The 20,174-nt window shown below is 43.2% G+C and overlaps 1 protein-coding gene across 1 annotated transcript; it reads left to right on the plus strand.

Moving 5' to 3' along the window:
• Nucleotides 1–7,689: 7,689 nt before the first annotated feature.
• On the plus strand, nt 7,690–18,179 carry LOC308083678 (extracellular calcium-sensing receptor-like; the record flags this gene model as incomplete). Its single annotated transcript, XM_080425993.1, has 9 exons — nt 7,690–7,752; nt 10,040–10,176; nt 10,569–10,704; nt 12,402–12,671; nt 14,102–14,308; nt 14,973–15,248; nt 16,722–16,949; nt 17,052–17,175; nt 17,266–18,179. 9 exons carry the CDS (start codon nt 7,690–7,692, stop codon nt 18,177–18,179), a joined length of 2,355 nt encoding a protein of 784 aa, XP_080282119.1.
• Nucleotides 18,180–20,174: the final 1,995 nt, after the last annotated feature.

The following is a 20,174-nucleotide window of genomic DNA, read 5'->3' on the forward strand; positions in this document are numbered from 1 at the left end:
TTTCTAAATTACATTTGTTCATAAATATTCACGAGTTGTTTTATTTATGCTGAAAGGCATAAAACAAACACACTTTTATGGGGTAATTCAAATGTTATCGTCTACAGTGGCTTTTGTGTGCACCCCTGACTGCAGAAGTGTTTGAAAGAGAATAGCCCTTTAAGTCTTCATTGTGTTTCTTCAGGTGAGGCAGTTTTGGGAGCACACATTTCAGTGTAAATTTGCACCCGTTCCGTCAGAGTGGGTGGATGCTGGTGGAGAGGTGTGTACTGGACAAGAGGACCTAGGGACATCAGAAACTACCCTTTTGGATGTGTCTGAACTCAGGCCAGAGTATAATATTTACAAGGCTGTGTATGCTCTGGCCCATGCCCTCCATGACATGTTGCAGTGTGTGCCAGGAAGAGGGCCTTTCAATGGGCACAGCTGTGCCACTTTGCAGACAATACAGCCATGGCAGGTGTGATATGAATATTCAGTTTAGTCTCTTAACGTATCTAGTTGTATTCTAATTTAGAATAATAATAAATATTTAAACGTGACTGGTACATTTTTTACATTACATGAAAATGAACAAGGTAGGATGAAAAGAATACGCTTTTTTTCAATAGTGTTAGTACATTTTTATCAGTGTTTGGAGCAAAAACACAGTTACAATGAAGTCCTTGGGGGGAAACACTTAAGTGAGGACTAGAGAGAAAGTGAGGAGTAGTTGCAGCCCCTGTTCATTGACTGTAAAAAGAAAATAAATCATGCCAAGAAGACGCGACCTACTAAAGCCTATACAACTTGTGCTATAACCACGCCCCCCTTCTTTGGCCAACGCGGAAGTGCCTCTGCCTACAACAACTGCGGGCATTTTTTTCCCCAATGAATGGATAGCCTTCATGGATAGCCTTCATCCCAGCATATATCAGTTCTCCAGGGAAATATGCAGATGTAATGGAGGTATTTGCTATTTTAGCATCTAGTTCTGGTGTGTTGGTGGCATTGTTTTCTTTTTTTGCACATATAGTTTTTGACCGCGACAGAGACACGCCGTCTCAAGCGAACTTGAGCCATGCGAGGCACCACCGAGTGAGCTAAAGCAAGCGAGTTGCCGTGCCGAACGTTGCGAAGCTAAAGCGAGCTAAAGCAAGCAAGCTAAAGCAAGCGAGTTGCCGTGCCGAACGTTGCGAAGCTAAAGCGAGCTAAAGCAAGCGAGCTAAACTTCGCAACGTTTGGCGAGTTGCCGTGTCGAACGTTGCGAAGTTCGCTTGGGCCGACTCAGCTTACTTACTTACTTACTTATCCTCTTCATCCCGGTTGGGGCATAAGGCCGCAATCATACACTGCCACTGAATCCTGTCTCGTGCTTTGGCCTGCGCTTCGTCCCAGGAAAGACCCATGTCCTTCAGCTCCATCATCACTGTCCTTCGCCAGGTGATCTTTGGTCTACCCCTCTTTCTCTTCCCAACTCCGTCTCCTTATCTCAAGGGACATATGCAAGCTGCCTGTCTTTTTATAAAGTTCCTCATTTGAGATTCTATTTGGCCAAAAGATGTTGCAGATCCTACGTAAGCAGCTATTGTGGAAGACTTCAACCTTTCTCATATCCTGTTTTGTTACTCTCCAGCACTCAGAGCCATATAGCAGGACAGACTTAACATTGCTGTTGTAGAGCCTGAGTTTGGTTTTAAGGCTATATTGTTTAGACTTCCAGATGTTGCGAAGTTGGCTGAAAGCACCTCTTGCTTTGTTGAGACGCATCTTGATGTCTTTTTGAGTTCCACTTTCACTGCTTATGAGGCTTCCGAGGTATGTAAAGTCTTCTACACATTCCAACGCCTCTCCATCGATGGTGATTGGAGGTGCTGTTGGGGCATTGATGCACATCACCTGGGTCTTTTTCTGGTTGATGTACAGACCAGTTCGCTTTGCATAATTGCTTAGCCGGTCAGACTTCTCTTGGAGGTGGCTACGAGTGGATGACATGACTGCCAGATCGTCTGCAAAGTCAAGGTCTTCCATAAAGGAGAACAGGGTCCATTGGATTCCACGGGGGCGGTCTGATGTAGTTTGACGCATAACCCAGTCGATGGTAATCAGGAACAGAATAGGGGAGAGGATGCAGCCTTGTCTTACTCCAGATTTAATGGGAAATGACTCTGTCAAGGTGTTATCAAGGATGACATTGCATTCAAAGTGTTCATAGAATTTTCCAATGATGTTGACCATTTTGGATGGTATTCCATATGCCCTTAGGGTCTTCCATAGGCTCTCACGATGAATACTGTCAAATGCCTTCTTAAAATCAATAAAGTTAATAAATATATATATAAATATATATAAATATATATATATATATATATTGAGTTCCACTCAATACACTGTTCGATGATGTTGCGTAAGGTAAAGATCTGATCGATACAACCTCAACCTTTGCGAAATCCTGCCTGTTCCTCTCTAAGCTTGACATCTATGGCACTATCAAATCTCTTAAGAAGGATTCTGCAAAAGACTTTACTAGGGACGGACAGAAGTGTTATGCCTCGCCAGTTGTCACAGTTTTTCAGGTCACCTTTCTTAGGAAGCTTGCATATGAGGCCCTTGCTCCATTCCCTTGGTATGGCATTGTGCTCCCATATCTTGGCGAAGAGGTCGGTCAGCACCCTGGAGGCTGTGGTGATATCTGCCATCAACATTTCTGCAGTTGGTCGATTCCAGGGGCTTTTCCCCGCTTCATATCCTTGATTGCCGTTTGTACTTCAGCTTGGGAGGGACGATCGGTGTTAATAGTAACGTCATCCAAAGGTTCTGGATCTGCAGGCTCTTCAGGTTCTGGTCCATTGAGCACTTCTTCAAAGTGTTGAGCCCATCTTTCAGCTTGTTCCCTTTCAGTTGTTATCAGTTTACCTCGTTTATCCTTAAAGGTATACTCCACTTTCAAATAAAATAAACATTTAAAAAATATATAAAAAATAAATGAAAAAAGTAATGGAAAAATCACGGCCCCCTCACGCATTAGAGTGTCCTACTAATGTGTGAGGGGGCCGTGATTTTGCCATAACTTCTTTCATTTTTTTTAAATATTTTTTTTTAATGTTTATTTTATTTGAAAGTGAAATATCCCTTTAACTAGTTTATTGTAGGTGTTCCTTGGACCGCTTAGCTGTTTGGTGATCCTATACACTATACTGAGTTGTACTTTAGCTGCAGCCGTCTCTGCTTTGCTTGCCAGGTTCTCCACAAAGGCTCTCTTATCCCTTCGGGCACTCCTCTTGACCTAAGTTTTTCAGGCCGACTCAGCACCGTTCGAGTTAGGGACAGAATAGTAAATCATGTTTTGGTGAGAGCGTTTGCCCCAACTGCCACTCAAAGTGGCTACTGGCCAATCACAGTGCATCCTTGCACAAGCGTATTGGGCAATCACAGCGCATCATTGCACAAGTGGTATAGGTTTTGGGATGACGCTGCTAAGACCCATCCTTGAGCTCAATCTAAATTGAGCTCAAGTACCCCCCACCCCCTTCCCTCAGGAACAGATGGCTGGGATTGTGTTATAAATAATGCAAGGATGTAGTTAATACAACAGCAGTCCATCTCAATGTGACTATTGTGCATATTGCATGAAGTAGTTTTTTTCCCCTCAAGTATCTTCATCTTCATAATTGTACTCACCATTTCTAGCTTTTGTATTACTTGGAAAAGGTCAACTTCACCACATCATTTGGTGATGATGTATCATTTGATGAGAATGGGGATGTTTTACCAATCTGGGATATCATGAACTGGGTGTGGCTCCCTGATGGAAGCACAAAGGTTCACAATGTGGGTGTGGTCAAGAAATCTACCTCCGCAGGTGAAGAACTCATCCTTGATGAAGAGAGAATCTTCTGGAACTTTGAATTCACAAAGGTCACTTTGGCTTTCTAAAATAATTAATGTCGAGTTAATGATAATTATGAATGTAATTTAGTTTGGACTGAAATTGATCATTCATTGTTACTTTCCTCTGTAGGCGCCTCGGTCAGTGTGCAGTGAGAGCTGTTCCCCTGGAACCCGTGTGGCCAGAAGGAAAGGGGAACCTGTCTGCTGCTTTGACTGCATTGCTTGCTCTGAGGGGGAGATCAGCAATGAGACTGGTGGGTTTACATTATGTAGCAATGTACAGTAGATTATCTTTAGAATGATCCGCTACTTATCTGTCCCTTTAATCTTGCCCTCTTTGTTAGACTCTACAGAGTGCACCAGTTGTCCAGAGGACTTCTGGTCCAGTCCCCAGCGTGACCACTGTATCCCTAAGAGCGTGGAGTTCCTCTCCTACAATGAGGCCCTGGGTATTGCTTTAACAACTATCTCACTGCTAGGCACACTTACCTGTGCCACTGTCCTGGGGGTCTTCATCTATTACCGAAACACACCCATGGTACGAGCCAACAACTCAGAACTCAGCTACCAACTTTTGCTGTCTCTCAAACTCTGTTTCTTGTGCTCACTTCTGTTCATTGGCCGTCCCAGGCTCTGGACTTGCCAAATGAGGCATGCAGCATTTGGGATCAGCTTTGTGCTGTGTGTCTCATGTATCCTGGTAAAGACTATGGTGGTGTTGGCTGTGTTCAAGGCCTCCAAGCCTGGGGGTGCAGACATTATGAAGTGGTTCGGTGCCATGCAGCAGAGAGGAACAGTTCTGGTTCTTACTTTAATCCAGGCATCTATCTGCACAGCCTGGCTTGTGTCTGCCTCACCTGCTCCTTATAAAAACACACAATACCACATTGATAAGATAGTCTATGAGTGTGCTGTGGGATCAACAGTTGGTTTTGGAGTGTTGTTAGGTTATATTGGTTTACTGGCACTTCTCAGCTTCCTCCTAGCATTCATGGCAAGGAATCTTCCAGACAACTTCAATGAAGCCAAGTTAATCACTTTCAGCATGTTGATCTTCTGTGCCGTGTGGATAGCCTTCATCCCAGCATATATCAGCTCTCCAGGCAAATATGCAGATGTAGTGGAGGTATTTGCTATTTTAGCATCTAGTTCTGGTGTGTTGGTGGCATTGTTTGGACCAAAGTGTTATACAATGCTTTTGAAACCTGAGAGAAACACTAAGAAGTCTATCATGGGTCGAGGCACCAACAAGACATAGAAGGAGAAATTCAATCACAAATCTGTGTGTATTTTATAAACATATATTTGTTTATAAACATATATTTGATTGTTTATAAATAGTATAATCTTATGTCTACCAGATTAAACTGAAAATGTATAATACAGTCAGAGACACAAACATGTATTATCTATCATAAAAAAAAGTTGGTGGAAAAGTGGATCATACTCCCTTAAGTTTGGTGATTTCAGACATATACATAGATCTAAAAAATAGCACCAAAGTACTACAGGTATGTAAGAGGAAAATGATACGGTGCCATGGCATTGGTCCGATGGCTCTTTATTTCGAAGCACAGTTGATCTGACAGTGTACTTAAATCAACCCTGAACCTAAACTCACACTAACCTAACATTTGTTTGACTATTGGGGCTTTGGAATAATGGGCAATTATATATAGGGTTAAAATTGTCAAACGTACCCTTTCACAACACCTGTTTGAAACTCCTAGCCGTACTTTGCTGCTCTAATAGAAATATGACAAATAGAACCTACCATTCATTGAATGTCATGCAAGTCTAACCTGCAGAACATTCAGATCTAAATGTATATTTTGACATTTTTATTTTGTATCGTTGTCTTTTGTATTGTCCAGTTTTTGAGTGTTGAATGTGTAATGGACCACAATGGAAACAAGCCGTTGGCATATTTGCGTCTTATCCATTTGGTGTCTTTTGTACTTTAACAAATGTCTCAATAAAATATTCAATCAATCACTCAGATGGCCTGTGTATGTAAGCAGTCGCCGATGTGGTCCGGGCAGGGAATATCATTATTTCTTACCATGGGCATGGCTTTGATTGAGTATGTGACCATTGCCACCTGTAACCTGTGATGTGACCTAGCCCTGGGAACTATATTAATACGGCCCTGCATGTGCCACAATGGGGTTATTATAAGAATAATTTCAACCTCAACCCGAATGGAACAAGAGAGCTATCGTAAATCAATCAATGCTGCTTCTCCTGAAACCCCTCCCCCTCAGATAGGCACAATTTCATTATTAATCATTAATAAACACTTGATATTTGCAACAACTGTCACGATGAGGTTCAGGAGGTGTAGGACTCAAATGCAGAACGACAGATACAGGTTAACAAAAACTCCACAGTGGGAAAACAACAGGACTCATGGACTTACACTAGAATACTAGGACTTAGTATAAACTAGAATTAAAAAAGACTTGGAAAACACACTGGGACAGAAGTAACCACATCAAATACGACGACGAACTGACAAGGGACCAAACACACAGGGGCATACATATAGACAAGGACTAACTAGACACAGATGAACACAACAGACAATCAACATTGGGATAGGCTAGGGGACTAAGGGGACGCAGGTGGAAACACTGGGAATCACAGGACTGGTTAGACAAGACAGGTACGGATAACCAAGCAGACAGGAAACACTAGGAACAATACTACACAATAAAACACAGAACACCAAGGCAACAACCTACACAGAACTAAAAGACCAAAACAGAACAGGAATACAAAGTAAAAGTCCAAAAGTGATAAACACAGACAAAGTCCAAGGGCTGAGGAGCGGACCGTGACAGTACCTCCCCATCAAGGGACGGATTCCAGACGTCCCACCACTTAGACTTGGAACGCTGAGCGGGGTGGGTGGGGGGAGTCTAGAGGAGGGAGACTGGGGCAAAGGACCAGAGAAAAGGGGTCTGGGGACAAGGACCGCAGGCGGAAGGCCTGGTGGCTGGACTGGGACAGTGCATGTGGCACCCGGTAGAACCAAAGGGTGGGGCAGGTCTGGAGGACGTCCAGGCAGTTGGAACCACCCAGGAGAACCAGCAGCATGACGACCAGACAAGACCAGCCACACAGCAGATCGGCGAGGTCGGTACCACTGCTTGGGAGGAGGGTCTGGAGGACGACCAGATGGGCGGAGCCACCCAGGCAAACGGTGAAGTCGGCACGGCCGACTTCCGGATGGGTATGGTAACCTGGTGACCCACGGAGAGGTTTCCCCGTCTGGTGGCACTACGAGGTCCTCCCCGAGCCAAGCGGGTGCCCAGGTAAGGATCTAGGGCTGGCTCAGGAGCATAGACCGGGATTTGGGCCCTGCTACAGAAGTAGGCCATCAGGCTCACCATCGGGGGCTTCAGCTGGTCGGGATCAGAGCAGGCAGATGAAGGCTGGAGGCCCACAAACCCGAGTCTAACCGACTGGGGCATGGGCTGGTCACTGGCAGGCTGGGAAGCAGTGGGACTAGAACTGGACAGCCGAAAGCCATCCAGCCTCTTCCGGACCACATCGAGGTGAGGAATGAAGTGGCTCACCCATGGCCTCTCACCGAACCATTGCTGCAGGATTGAAATCCTCCCCAGCAGCTCAGCATGCTGGCTGGGAAGTGAAGAGATGAGGCTATTCACAGCAGAGTCGAACTCCTGTACCTTCTGCTGAAAAAGCTGTCGTTCTGCTGAGTCCATAATGGTCATGGTCAATGGTCAACATGGATAAGCACTGCTTATCCATGTTTTATCCATGAGAAAACGATGTCATCGATCAGGGGGACTTATGGAGGCAACACAGACGTCAGGTCTGGTGACACAAACCTCCTTTAGGTCCCCATGGGACCACGTACCGTACCTGCGGCGATAGAGCTTTTGCTTTTGCTGCCCCAAACCCTGTGGAATGCACTCCCCAATACTCTCAGAGAAACCCCCACCCTCAAAACCCACCTCTTCAATATGGCTTTCCCCTGCTAACTCCACACCCCCCTTTCTCATCACTCCACTGTTTTGATTGATTTTATTCCTTAGTCTAAGCCTTTTCTTAATGTTTCTATCCCTAATAAAGTAGTTTTTCTTTGTTGTTTTCTCCTCCCCCCCATGCAAAGGTTCTTTGTGTACTTAGAAAAGCGCTTCATAAATTAGTGTTTGGTTACTTAAACAATAAATTCATATGCCACCTACCATGGCTGCATTGTCTGCAAACTGACACAGCTGTGCCCAATGAAAGGCCCTCTTCCTGGCACACGTTGCAACATGTCATGCAGGTCATGGACCAGATCATATGCGTACACAGTCTTGTACACAGGGGTGGATTAATGGGTGAGGAGGCCCCTGGCCATAGCTTTCATGTAGACTCTCTCTGCTACCTCTATTGGGTGCACCTCAATTTTCCTGGATAGATGGGCCTTATCCTGAATTAGTCGAGAGAGACAGACTTTTGGCTCAGATTATTTTCAAATGCTTCTGCCATCCTATATTACATTGGAGAGAAGTCCCGTCATCATTTTCCCATCTCATTGTTTCGCACTAAACACAACAACAACATATCACATGTCACTAACAACTCAAGCCACAACGCGCGCAATTAATTTAAGGGTGGCGTAGGCTACTTTTCATTGCTCACCACACATTTGCCTCCTCGGAGCATAATTAATCGCGGCCAGCACAAACTCACAACATTACGGGTCGACCATGTTGTTCCCTAGCGTCAGCACCGACCACCGCCGAGCGAAACCGAAACACCGCGAGCCAACGCTGTGCTCCATTCTCACACACACACACACACACACACACACACACACACACACACACACACACACACACACACACACACACACACACACACACACACACACACGACTACTGAACGCTTTTGTGGGTCTTTGCGAAATCCCGAAGTGGAGTTTTGGTCATTGGAACGGTGATGCACGTCACCCGTTCGTTAAGTGGGTATTTTCAAACCCTGCTGTGGATTTAGGGGAGCGTCAGAGTGTTTGTGTCGGAGCGCCTCAGTGCGGCTGAAGAGTTCATGTGCAACCTCTTGCATGCGTGGCTGTGGCTTTACAGTTTTCCATTTCCCTTCGCCGTGTCTTTAGGTCTCCAGGGACCCCCAAGGGTCTCCAGGGAACCCCCAAGGGTCTCGCGGGCTCCGCTATGTTTCGCGGGGGTCCGAAGGGCTCCACAATGTTTTGCAGGTGTCCCAAGACTCCAAGGGGTCCACGGAAAGAGGGGAGCACAGGACACTCAGCGTTGCCATGTCCTCTGATTATACGCGCATTTGCCTTACTTTTCACCACAGCGTTGCCATGTCTGAAAATCCTAAGCGACTTTGCCCTACTTTCACACAATACTCTCTCTCACACTGTGAGGTGGCTGTAAGGTGGATCTGCGATGCAAAGTGGACGGCGCGTCACGCTAGACGTTCGCGGCCCGAACTTCTAGTTTGCTATGAATGCAATGTCTGGCCTCCCCCCACTTCTGTTTCGTCTGTAGTGGCATAACTAATTCTTACTGTAAAACTAATTAGTTGATGCCTATCAAGCTTGCTGCTTATCAGAAATGGACATTCAAGATTACATTTGAAAAATAACTGTTTGCAGTTTTCAGGAGGCGTAGTTACAGACTCTGTAGCATTCATAGATTATAGAAGAGTTGTTTGGCTTGAGAGACTAATACTAAATTGATGCATTGTGAGCCTGCTATTATCACTATTTTTGATAATGTCTGGGGGGGGGTACTTTTTTTGGTAGCAACAGTACAAAAAACTAGAAACTAAAAGAAAAGCAGGTTATCCATTGTAGATTGATGAAAAATGGTATCAAATGGGGGTCTGTGGCCTAATGCATCAGGGTCAGGGTTAGGGGGCTTTTGAAATTCAAAAGGTTCAAAAGCCCTGCCCCTTGTGCCTCTGCCCAGATGGGCGGTGTGACAGATTACGTAATGGCATAAGGTGGCAGAATGGATGGCATAGCACTGTGTATAAAATGTAGCAAATGGACAAAGGATTTGGGAGAGGGGGTTAGACGGGAAGGACAGTCATGAGGGCTTGTCTAGACACACACCTGCTTTTCATGTACTTGATGTTGTTCTCTTTATTCTCTCCTTTGTCTTCCTCACCTTCCTCTTCATGTCAGATACAGGCACAGTTTAAGCTGAACAGAATGTACAAGGCTGGGGACGTCATTCTGGGTGGTTTGTTTGAGATCCATTTCTCCTCTGTCTATCCTGAGCTGTCTTTCACCTCCAAGCCACACGAGTTCACTTGCTCTAGGTGAGTAGCACAAATACAATAGCCCAGTCACAGTGATTCTCAAATTGCGTTTGGCCGTGGAATCCCATCTGAAAAGATTTTGTGCCAGGGACCACCATGAGAGACCATTTTTGTCATTTTGTTTCAAAATTATAAATTTTTCCCCCAATCTATCTAGATATTAAATTTTTGTGTCCGATTTACAAGTTGTAGATCGGCTATTTTTGAATAGCCGATCAAGAATAGGATTAAAGTTTGTTAAACTGATGTTGATGCTATATTAGCAAATTTAGAGAATGGGTAACTTGCATAGATCATAACAAAAGATTAGTTAATGTTGTATATTTCTACAAAGATAAATATGCAAGGTTACAGTTTGATTGTGTGTATAGTGTTTACATTCGAGGGTTCAGGCAGGCCCAGGCCCAGGCTTATGCCATAACTGAAATCAACAGAAACCCCAGCTTACTGCCCAATGTGACTCTGGGATATATTCTCTATGATACCTGTTTGACGGCTGAAGTTGAATTCCGCGGAGCCATGTCATTGGTCAGTGGGAGAGAGGAGCACTTTCAATTGGATGAGGGCTGTGTTGGGTCTCCTCCAGTGCTGGGAATTGTGGGTCCTGGAACCTCATCAAGTGCTATTGCTCTCTCTAGAATATTAGGTTTATACAGAGTACCCATGGTAAGTTTCCTACTTGAATGCCCTTTTACCATGATATATTTTATGCTTAATTTGGATTATTTTGTTATTTACAAATGTAAAATGTGATAAATAATGTATTGAGTTTTTTTTACAGCTTGAAAGACACAGAACGTCTTTACTTGCAGGGAGAGCATGTGAGCAGAGAGGGTAGATTTTGAATGGAGTGTGAAGTAGGCTTTCAAAAGGTCGGATCACAATGAATCTGTTATACAAGTACAGTATGACTCTTTGTCCAGACCTGAGAGTAGGAATCCTTGACAGTGTCTCTTTTTGTCATTTTTTGATTTATTTGGCTATTCAACAATAGCAACAAGCTATGAGCTTGTAGATCTGCTATTTTTTGAAAAATCGTGAAAATGTATGCAAATCTTTGAATATATATATTTAAGCGAAGATGTGTAACTCAAATCTTTGCTTCTGGGGATTCTACAAATGTTTTCTAAATCCTAACACTTTTTTTTAAAAAACGTATGTTGCTATAATCAGTGGTTCTCAAACCTTTTTCATGTCAAGGACCCCCAAAATGATATGTATTTGGCCGCCAACTCAAAATATCCTGTTCCAGGGACCCCCAGAAGCAAAGATAAGAGTAAAAAAGAATCACTTAAAAATAAATATATATTCAAAGATTTGAAGAAAAAGAAAACACGATTTTTCAAAAATAGCAGATCTACAAGCTTATAGCGCGGCACTCGTGCCGCCTGCCGCGCTATAAGCTTGTATATCTGCTATTTTTGAATAGCCAAAGTATAAAATAATGGTTCCCGGTCTTTTGTGTTAAGGGTTAGGGATTGTGTTAAAAGAGCACATTGTGCTCCAAGTGGTTTCTGAAATGTGATTCAAAACGGCAATGCCTGCCCGGTTTGAAGATAAAAGACAATGCAGCATCATTAATCTTTACTTTTCTTCTTTTTTTCTTCCTCCCCCCTCAGCTCAATGTGCTGCTTGCAGGGGAAATGATCAAAAACACTAATTGTATATCCCAGAACAGATGTTTTATGCCTTTTTTCAGATAAGTCACTATGCTGGTTCCTCTACTCTGAGTGACCTGAATCAGTTCCCGTCCTTCTTTAGAACAATCCCAAATAATGACTTTCAGGTAAACAGTCACAGTTCCACACTCATTATGAATGGCTCACTGTTTTATGTTTTACATTTTGTCAGACTTTTTCAAAAATAGCAGCTCTGTTTTTGAATATCTGAAGTATAAAACAGGGCTTAAGTGAGTAATGTGTGGTGTGTAATAATAATATGAATCTGCACAGTAACTTGTATAAATGATGGAGAAAAAAGGTAACAGTACTTCAAAATGTACTTGAGTACAGTACTTGAGCAAATGTTACTTTCTTTCCACCACTGTTTGTGGAGATTTTTTTTTAAATCTGAATCAGAAGCACTTTTATTGTCTCATAACAGGTTTACATGTATAGAAGTGGGCGATTTCTAAAAAAAAATTGGCGCACGCTCCATTTTGTTGTGAGAATAGGGAATATACAGAAAGAGTATGATTATTTTCTGATCAGATTGTGGTTCTTTAGGTGCGAATGATGCTCTTGCTTATGATGCGGTTTGGATGGACCTGGGTAGGATTGCTGTTTAGTGACGATGCTTATGGCCGCAATGCTGGCCGAACCTTCCTGCCCGACCTGGCCCGGTCTGGTTTGGGTTGTGTGTCTTATTCAGAGGCCCTGCCCTGGGACAATGACCTGGACAAACTGGACAGGATTGTCACTGTTATGAAGCAATCCACAGCCCGTGTGGTCATTGCATTTGCATATGGAACCTATATGATTAACATCATGGAGGAGGTTTGTTTTATATGGGATTTGAAATGTATGTAACCTTTATTTAACCAGGAGAGTCACATTAAGATGTGAAACTTCTTTTGCTAATAATTATTATATATGAAATAGTTATAAGGAATCTGAAATAAGTTACATTGAAGGAAATGCATCCCCTCATATATCATACTGTACATACATATACAAAAAAAAAAATGTTTTTGGAACAACATAATACTGCCTCATCAAAGTCAGTACGGTGACTTTATACATCGCCAGATACTTGAATGTGTCCTTATTGTCTCCGCCAGGCCGAAAGGCATGGCGAGAGAGTATGTTTTCGCCCCTGTCCGTCCGTCCGTGTGTCCGTCCGTCCGTCCGTCCGTCCGTCCGTGTGTCCTGTCTGTGTGTTAGCACCAAATCTCCGGCACCGTTGGCCCGGTCGCTGCGAAACTGTGCACACACACTCCCTGGATGCCAATTCAGAACCTCTGCCTCAAATTTTTCACATGGGCCTGTTATAGCGCCACCAGGAGGCCAATTTGTGCAAAACCCTTTTTTTCCCATTACTCCTACAGTTTTTAACCAAACCTCATGCAAATCGGTACACAGTATCTCTATAGTCATGTGATCAACCCTGATCTGTCCGATTTCCCATATTCCATCCTCATTGGCTAAGGTTACCATCCAAAGTTTGCAGGATTGGTCCGTTTTGAACAATCTGCCTCAAATCATGAACGCAGCTTGCCATTTGCATAAAATTGCACACGCACATTCCCACTAGGCCGAGGAAGAAATGGCACTTAAAACTTTTCACATCAGCCTCATGGTGGCGCTATAACAGGCCGATTTGCATTTTTAACTATAACTGCACCGATCTGCGTGAAACTTTGCACGCCTACTCCCTAGAGGCCAAGGAAAAACATCTGCACTGCATTTTTCACATCTGCTTTTTACAGCGCCACCAGGAGGCCGACTTATGTCAAATACATTTTTGGATATTAATCCTTCAGATTTTATCCAAACATCACACAAATCGGTACACAGTATCTCTATAGTCATGTGATCAAGACGCATCTGTCCCATATTTCATATTCCATCCTGATTGACTAAGGTTGACTTCCAAAGTTTGCAGGATTGGTCCGTTTTGAACAAAATGTCTGAAATCATGAACGCGGCGTGCGATTTCCGTGAAAATTTGCACGCACATTCCCACTAGGCCGAGGAAGAAATTCCACCCTTTTCACATTGGCCTATTATAGCGCCACCAGGAGGCCACAATAACTTACCTGACCTGGCGGAGACCTGTGCTCCGAGGAGCACTTTTTCTAGTATTATCATCACTTTACCCAGATACAGCTCAAGTGGAGTTAGGAGGTTTTTGACAAAAAAAGTGTGTGTGTGTGTGTGTTTGTGTGTGGGTGTGTGTGTTTTGTGTATTTCCACACAATCAACAGGTGGTAAGACAGAAAGTGACAGGTCTGCAGTGGTTATCGGCTGCGGGTTGGACGACATATACTAATTTCCACACTCCTCGCTACATGCCGTACCTGTTAAGCACCCTAGGGGTTGCCATCCATCGTGGAGAGATACCAGGATTCAAGGACTTCATGTTAAAAATACATCCTCACAATGATCCTGACAACACACATGAACACTCCATAGTGAGTCTTTTGTTTAATTTAGTATTTTAACTGCAATTTCTAAATGACATTTTGTTTATAAATATTCACGAGTTGTTTTATTTATGCTTAAAGGCATAACACAAACACACTTGTATGGGGTAATTCAAATTTTATCGTCTACAGTGGCTCTTGTGTGCACCACGGACAGTTTTTTAAGCTGTTTGATTCAATATTTAGATGTTTGACATTCATTTGATCAGACACACCTCATCTTAACCATGTTCAGGTCAGTCCACACCAATGCAACTCCTTGCAACATGCAGCTACTTGCAACTGCTTGCAACCATTATCCCCAATGGCAGTTGCAAGGAGTTGCAATGGTGTGGACTGGCCTTAGAACTGTTTTGTTGCAAGGAGTTGCGACTAGTTGCATTGGTGCGGTCTGGCCTTAGGACTCATTGAAAACACATGTCCCTGGTAGCACTGGTGATGATTGATATTGTCCATATAATGCACGAGGGGGCTGTGTTTTTTCAATAACTTTTTACATTTTATTTTATAATTTATTTGAAAAATAAGAAAATACGAACAAAATATTGAATCAATGGGATGGGATGCACACAAAATCCAGCGTAGATGTTAAAATGACTGCAGAAGTGTTTGAAAGAGAATAGCCCTTTAAGTCTTCATTGTGTTTCTTCAGGTGAGGCAGTTTTGGGAGCACACATTTCAGTGTAAATTTGCACCCGTTCCGTCAGAGTGGGTGGATGCTGGTGGAGAGGTGTGTACTGGACAAGAGGACCTAGGGACATCAGAAACTACCCTTTTGGATGTGTCTGACCTCAGGCCAGAGTATAATATATACAAGGCTGTGTATGCTCTGGCCCATGCCCTCCATGACATGCTGCAGTGTGTGCCAGGAAGAGGGCCTTTCATTGGGCACAGCTGTGCCACTTTGCAGACAATACAGCCATGGCAGGTGCGATATGAATTCAGTTTAGTCTCTTAACGTTTCTAGTTGTATTCTAATTTAGAATAATAATAATACATATTTAAATGTGACTGGTAAATTACATGAAAAATGAACAAGGTATGATGAAAAGAATAAGCTTTTTTTAATAGTGTTAGCACATTTTTATCAGTGTTTGGAGCAGAAACACAGTTACAAAGAAGCCTTTTGGGGGGACACTTAATATGTTGAGGTACATGCATGCTGGAACACAGAATAACATGTTTTTCATGCTGACAAAACGTAATACCCCCCTTTTTTCTAATGACATTTGTCAGTTGTAGTTTTCCAGTGCATTCAATTCTGAAGTCCCTTTTTGAAGCAAAAAAAGATTCAAGATTGACCTTTCATGAATCTTAAGAAAACAAGATCTGACATAAAATGTCATTACAGGTTGCCGCATTATGATTAATATTTTTTTTCGCAATGTCTTCAGTTACATTTACTTCCTATCAGCTGAAGTTCTATAATTAAGCATTATGAAAATGTGTCTGTGTGTGTGTTAGATGTTTGTGTTTGGGCCGTGAGTGGGCGGGGGGTGTACCAAAAAAAAGAGGGACGCACAGTGGACACACATTAGAGCACAGCGGTGTCAGATTTCACTTACTGGGGGTTGTGTAGATCCCATATTCTGAGAGGGCATGGGAAGCCATTGGCGAGCCCTCATTGGCTGGCCTTGAGGAGAAAGGAGAAAGTGAGGACTAGAGAGAAAGTGAGGACTAGTTGCAGCCCCTGTTCATTGACTGTAAAAAGAAAATAAATCATGCCAAGAAGACGCGACATACTGTACTAAAGCCTATACAACTTGTGCTATAACCACGCCCCCCTTCTGTGGCCAGCACGGAAGTGCCTTTGCCTACAACAACTACGGGCAAAATAGCATAGTTTTTGAATGCGAAGGAGACACCCCGTCTCAACAGAACTTGAGCCACGTGAGGCACCACGAGTGAGCTAAAGCAAGCGAGTTACCGTGCCAAACCTTGCGAAGCTAAAGCGAGCTAAAGCGAGCGAGTTGCCGTGCCGAACGTTGCGAATTTTGCTTGGGCTGACTCAGCACCGTTCGAGTTATGTACCGATAGGGACAGAATAGTAAATCATGTTTTGGTGAGAGTGTTTGCCCCAACTGCCACTCAAAGTGTCTACTGGCCAATCACAGCGCGTCCTTGCACAAGCGTATTGGGCAATCACAGCACATCATTGCACAAGTGGTATAGGTTTTGGGATGACGCCGCTAAGACCCATCTTGAGCTCAATCTAAATTGAGCTCAAGTACCCCCACCCCCTTCCCTCAGGAATAGATGGCTGGGATTGTGTTATAAATAATACAAGGGTGTAGTTAATACAACAACAGTCCATCTCAATGTGACTATTGTGCATATTGCATAAAGTAGTTTTTTTTCCCTCAAGTATCTTCATCTTCATAATTGTACTCACCATTTCTAGCTTTTGTATTACTTGGAAAAGGTCAATTTCACCACATCATTTGGTGATGATGTATCATTTGATGAGAATGGGGATGTTTTACCAATCGGGGATATCATGAACTGGGTGTGGCTCCCTGATGGAAGTGCAAAGGTTCACAATGTGGGTGTGGTCAAGAAATCTACCTCCGCAGGTGAAGAACTCATCCTTGATGAAGACAGAATCTTCTGGAACTTTGAATTCACAAAGGTCACTTTGCTTTCTAAAATAGTTAATGTCGAGTTAATGATATTTATGAATGTAAGTTAGTTTGGACTGAAAATGATCATTCATTGTTACTTTCCTCTGTAGCCTCCTCGGTCAGTGTGCAGTGAGAGCTGTTCCCCTGGAACCCGTGTGGCCAGAAGGAAAGGAGAACCAGTCTGCTGCTTTGACTGCATTGCTTGCTCTGAGGGAGAGATCAGCAATGAGACTGGTGGGTTTACATTATGTAGCAATGTATTGTAGATTATCTTTAGAATGATCCGCTACTTATCTGTCCCTTTAATCTTGCCCTCTTTGTTAGACTCTACAGGGTGCACCAGTTGTCCAGAGGACTTCTGGTCCAGTCCCCAGCGTGACCACTGTGTCCCTAAGAGCGTGGAGTTCCTCTCCTACAATGAGGCCCTGGGTATTTCTTTAACAACTATCTCACTGCTAGGCACACTTACCTGTGCCACTGTCCTGGGGGTCTTCATCTATTACCGAAACACACCCATGGTACGAGCCAACAACTCAGAACTCAGCTACCAACTTTTGCTGTCTCTCAAACTCTGTTTCTTGTGCTCACTTCTGTTCATTGGCCGTCCCAGGCTCTGGACTTGCCAAATGAGGCATGCAGCATTTGGGATCAGCTTTGTGCTGTGTGTCTCATGTATCCTGGTAAAGACTATGGTGGTGTTGGCTGTGTTCAAGGCCTCCAAGCCTGGGGGTGCAGACATTATGAAGTGGTTCGGTGCCATGCAGCAGAGAGGAACAGTTCTGATTCTTACTTTAATCCAGGCATCTATCTGCACAGCCTGGCTTGTGTCTGCCTCACCTGCTCCTTATAAAAACACACAATACCACATTGATAAGATAGTCTATGAGTGTGCTGTAGGCTCAACAGTTGGTTTTGGAGTGTTGTTAGGTTATATTGGTTTACTGGCCCTCCTCAGCTTCATCCTAGCATTCATGGCAAGGAATCTTCCAAACAACTTCAATGAAGCCAAGTTAATCACTTTCAGCATGTTGATCTTCTGTGCTGTGTGGATAGCTTTCGTCCCAGCATATATCAGCTCTCCAGGCAAATATGCAGATGTAGTGGAGGTGTTTGCTATTTTAGCATCTAGTTCTGGTGTGTTGGTGGCATTGTTTGGACCAAAGTGTTATATAATGCTTTTGAAACCTGAAAGAAACACTAAGAAGTCTATCATTGGTCGAGGCACCACCAAGACATAGAAGGAGAAATTCAATCACAAATCTGTGTGTATTTTATCACAATAAGTTTATAAACATATATTTGATTGTTTATAAATAGTAGAATTTTATAGATTAAACTGAAAATGTATAATCCAGTCAGAGACACAAACATGTGTTATCTATCATAAAGAAAAGTTGGTGGAAAAGTGGATCATACTCCCTTAAGTTTGGTGATTTCAGACCTATATACATAGATCTAAAAAATAGCACCAAAGTACTACAGGTACAGTATGTAAGAGAAAAATCATTTTTGTTAAACGTACCCTTTCACAACACTACCAACCATTTTGTATCGTTGTCTGCACTCTTGTATTGTCCAGTTGTTTTAGTGTTGACTGTGTAATGGACCACAATGGAAACAAGCTGTTGGCATATTTGTGTCTCATCCATTTGGTGTCTTTTTAACTCGTGTTTTCTGCTGTACTTTAAAAAAAATGTCTCAATAAAATATTCAATCAATCACTCAGATGGCCTGTGAATGTAATCAGTCGCTGATGTGGTCCGGGCAGGGGATATAATTATCTCTTACCATGGGCATGGCTTTGATTGAGTATGTGACCATTGCCACCTGTAACCTGTGATGTGACCTAGCCCTGGGAACTATATTAATACGGCCCTGCATGTGCCACAATGGGGTTATTACATTCAACCTCAACCCGAATGGAACAAGAGAGCTATCTTAAATCAATCAATGCTGCTTCTCCTGAAACCCCTCCCTCTCAGATAGGCACAATTTCATTATTAATCATTAATAAACACTTGATATATTGATGTCATGTCCTAGTACTAATACCATGAAGACTATTTGACAGAGTTGAATAACTCAGGTTAGTTCAGGTTAACTCAGGTTAGTTGCGACACTTCTCGTACTTCCTTATAACTCAGCTCTTCACAACAAATCAGGATACTGAATATTTGTGCATTTATTGAAATAACCTTTCATTTCATTAACTACCATTGACGTCTTTGACGTCTTTTGGTGTTTTCAGTGGTTTCCAGTAAAACCATGTGATCGCGAAAAAACTGAAAAGAAAAAGCCTTTTCTCTGCTTTCTGTTGTTTTGGGGCAAAACGACGACTGCCCACAACTATGGAATGGACCATCGCGGCGGCACAGATTTTTTCTCCGAATCTACAAGACCCCCCTACGTCTTTTAAAGTGATCAGCGGGTTGATCGTTGTGAAGGATAATATTCTATGATTTTTCACAGGTTAGTGAAAAAACTTGGAAATCGCTGGCAAGGGGTAACCTGACTCCGCCAGATGGGGGCGGTATTGACTTCCTGTGAAACAAATGTGACGCAAGCTTCTTCCATCTGGTAGAGTCAGGCTAGGTAAGGGCAGCATAGACGATGTTTTAACTCTGGCCGTCAATATTAACATCCTTTTGAATTATGTGAAGCTGTGCCATTATTCAGATGGTGACCAGCTCTCAGGTCTAACGCTACCGTACTGGGTAGCCCATACCTCACTGTTTCTCAACTCCGGGTCTGGGGACAACCAGAGTTTTTCGTTGCCACTGTCGCAAAATTGCTTGCTCAGGGTGGGATGTCGGGTCTCTTCTCTACATGTAAAGTGTCTTGAGACAACTTGTTGTGATTTGACACTTTAATAAAATTGAATTGAATTGAATTGAATTGAAAGGACCCTTACAGGTCTGTAAACTCCGAGAGTGGATGAATGGGACACTGAGTTAGATTAACACAGAAGATTTTACAGTGTAGATTGGGGTCTCACCCAGTGATATAATCTTGTATCAAAAATGGGTGTCCATGCATGGCCTAATGCATAACTGTGGGTTCAACTGGGGGTGAAATTAAAACCTTTGAGAACCACAACGCTAACGCGCTGTAACCGGTATAGCTGGTCATCAAAACTAATCCTTCTCATCTGAAACCCACCAGTCATTACAGTACTGTAGTTTAGGGTATTTTAGGGCAGGGGTCTTCAACAGGGGGTCCGGGACCCCTAGGGG

The sequence above is a fragment of the Gymnoscopelus braueri genome (assembly GCF_963280865.1).
Source record: "Gymnoscopelus braueri genome assembly, chromosome: 4".
Lineage (NCBI taxonomy): Eukaryota > Metazoa > Chordata > Actinopteri > Myctophiformes > Myctophidae > Gymnoscopelus > Gymnoscopelus braueri.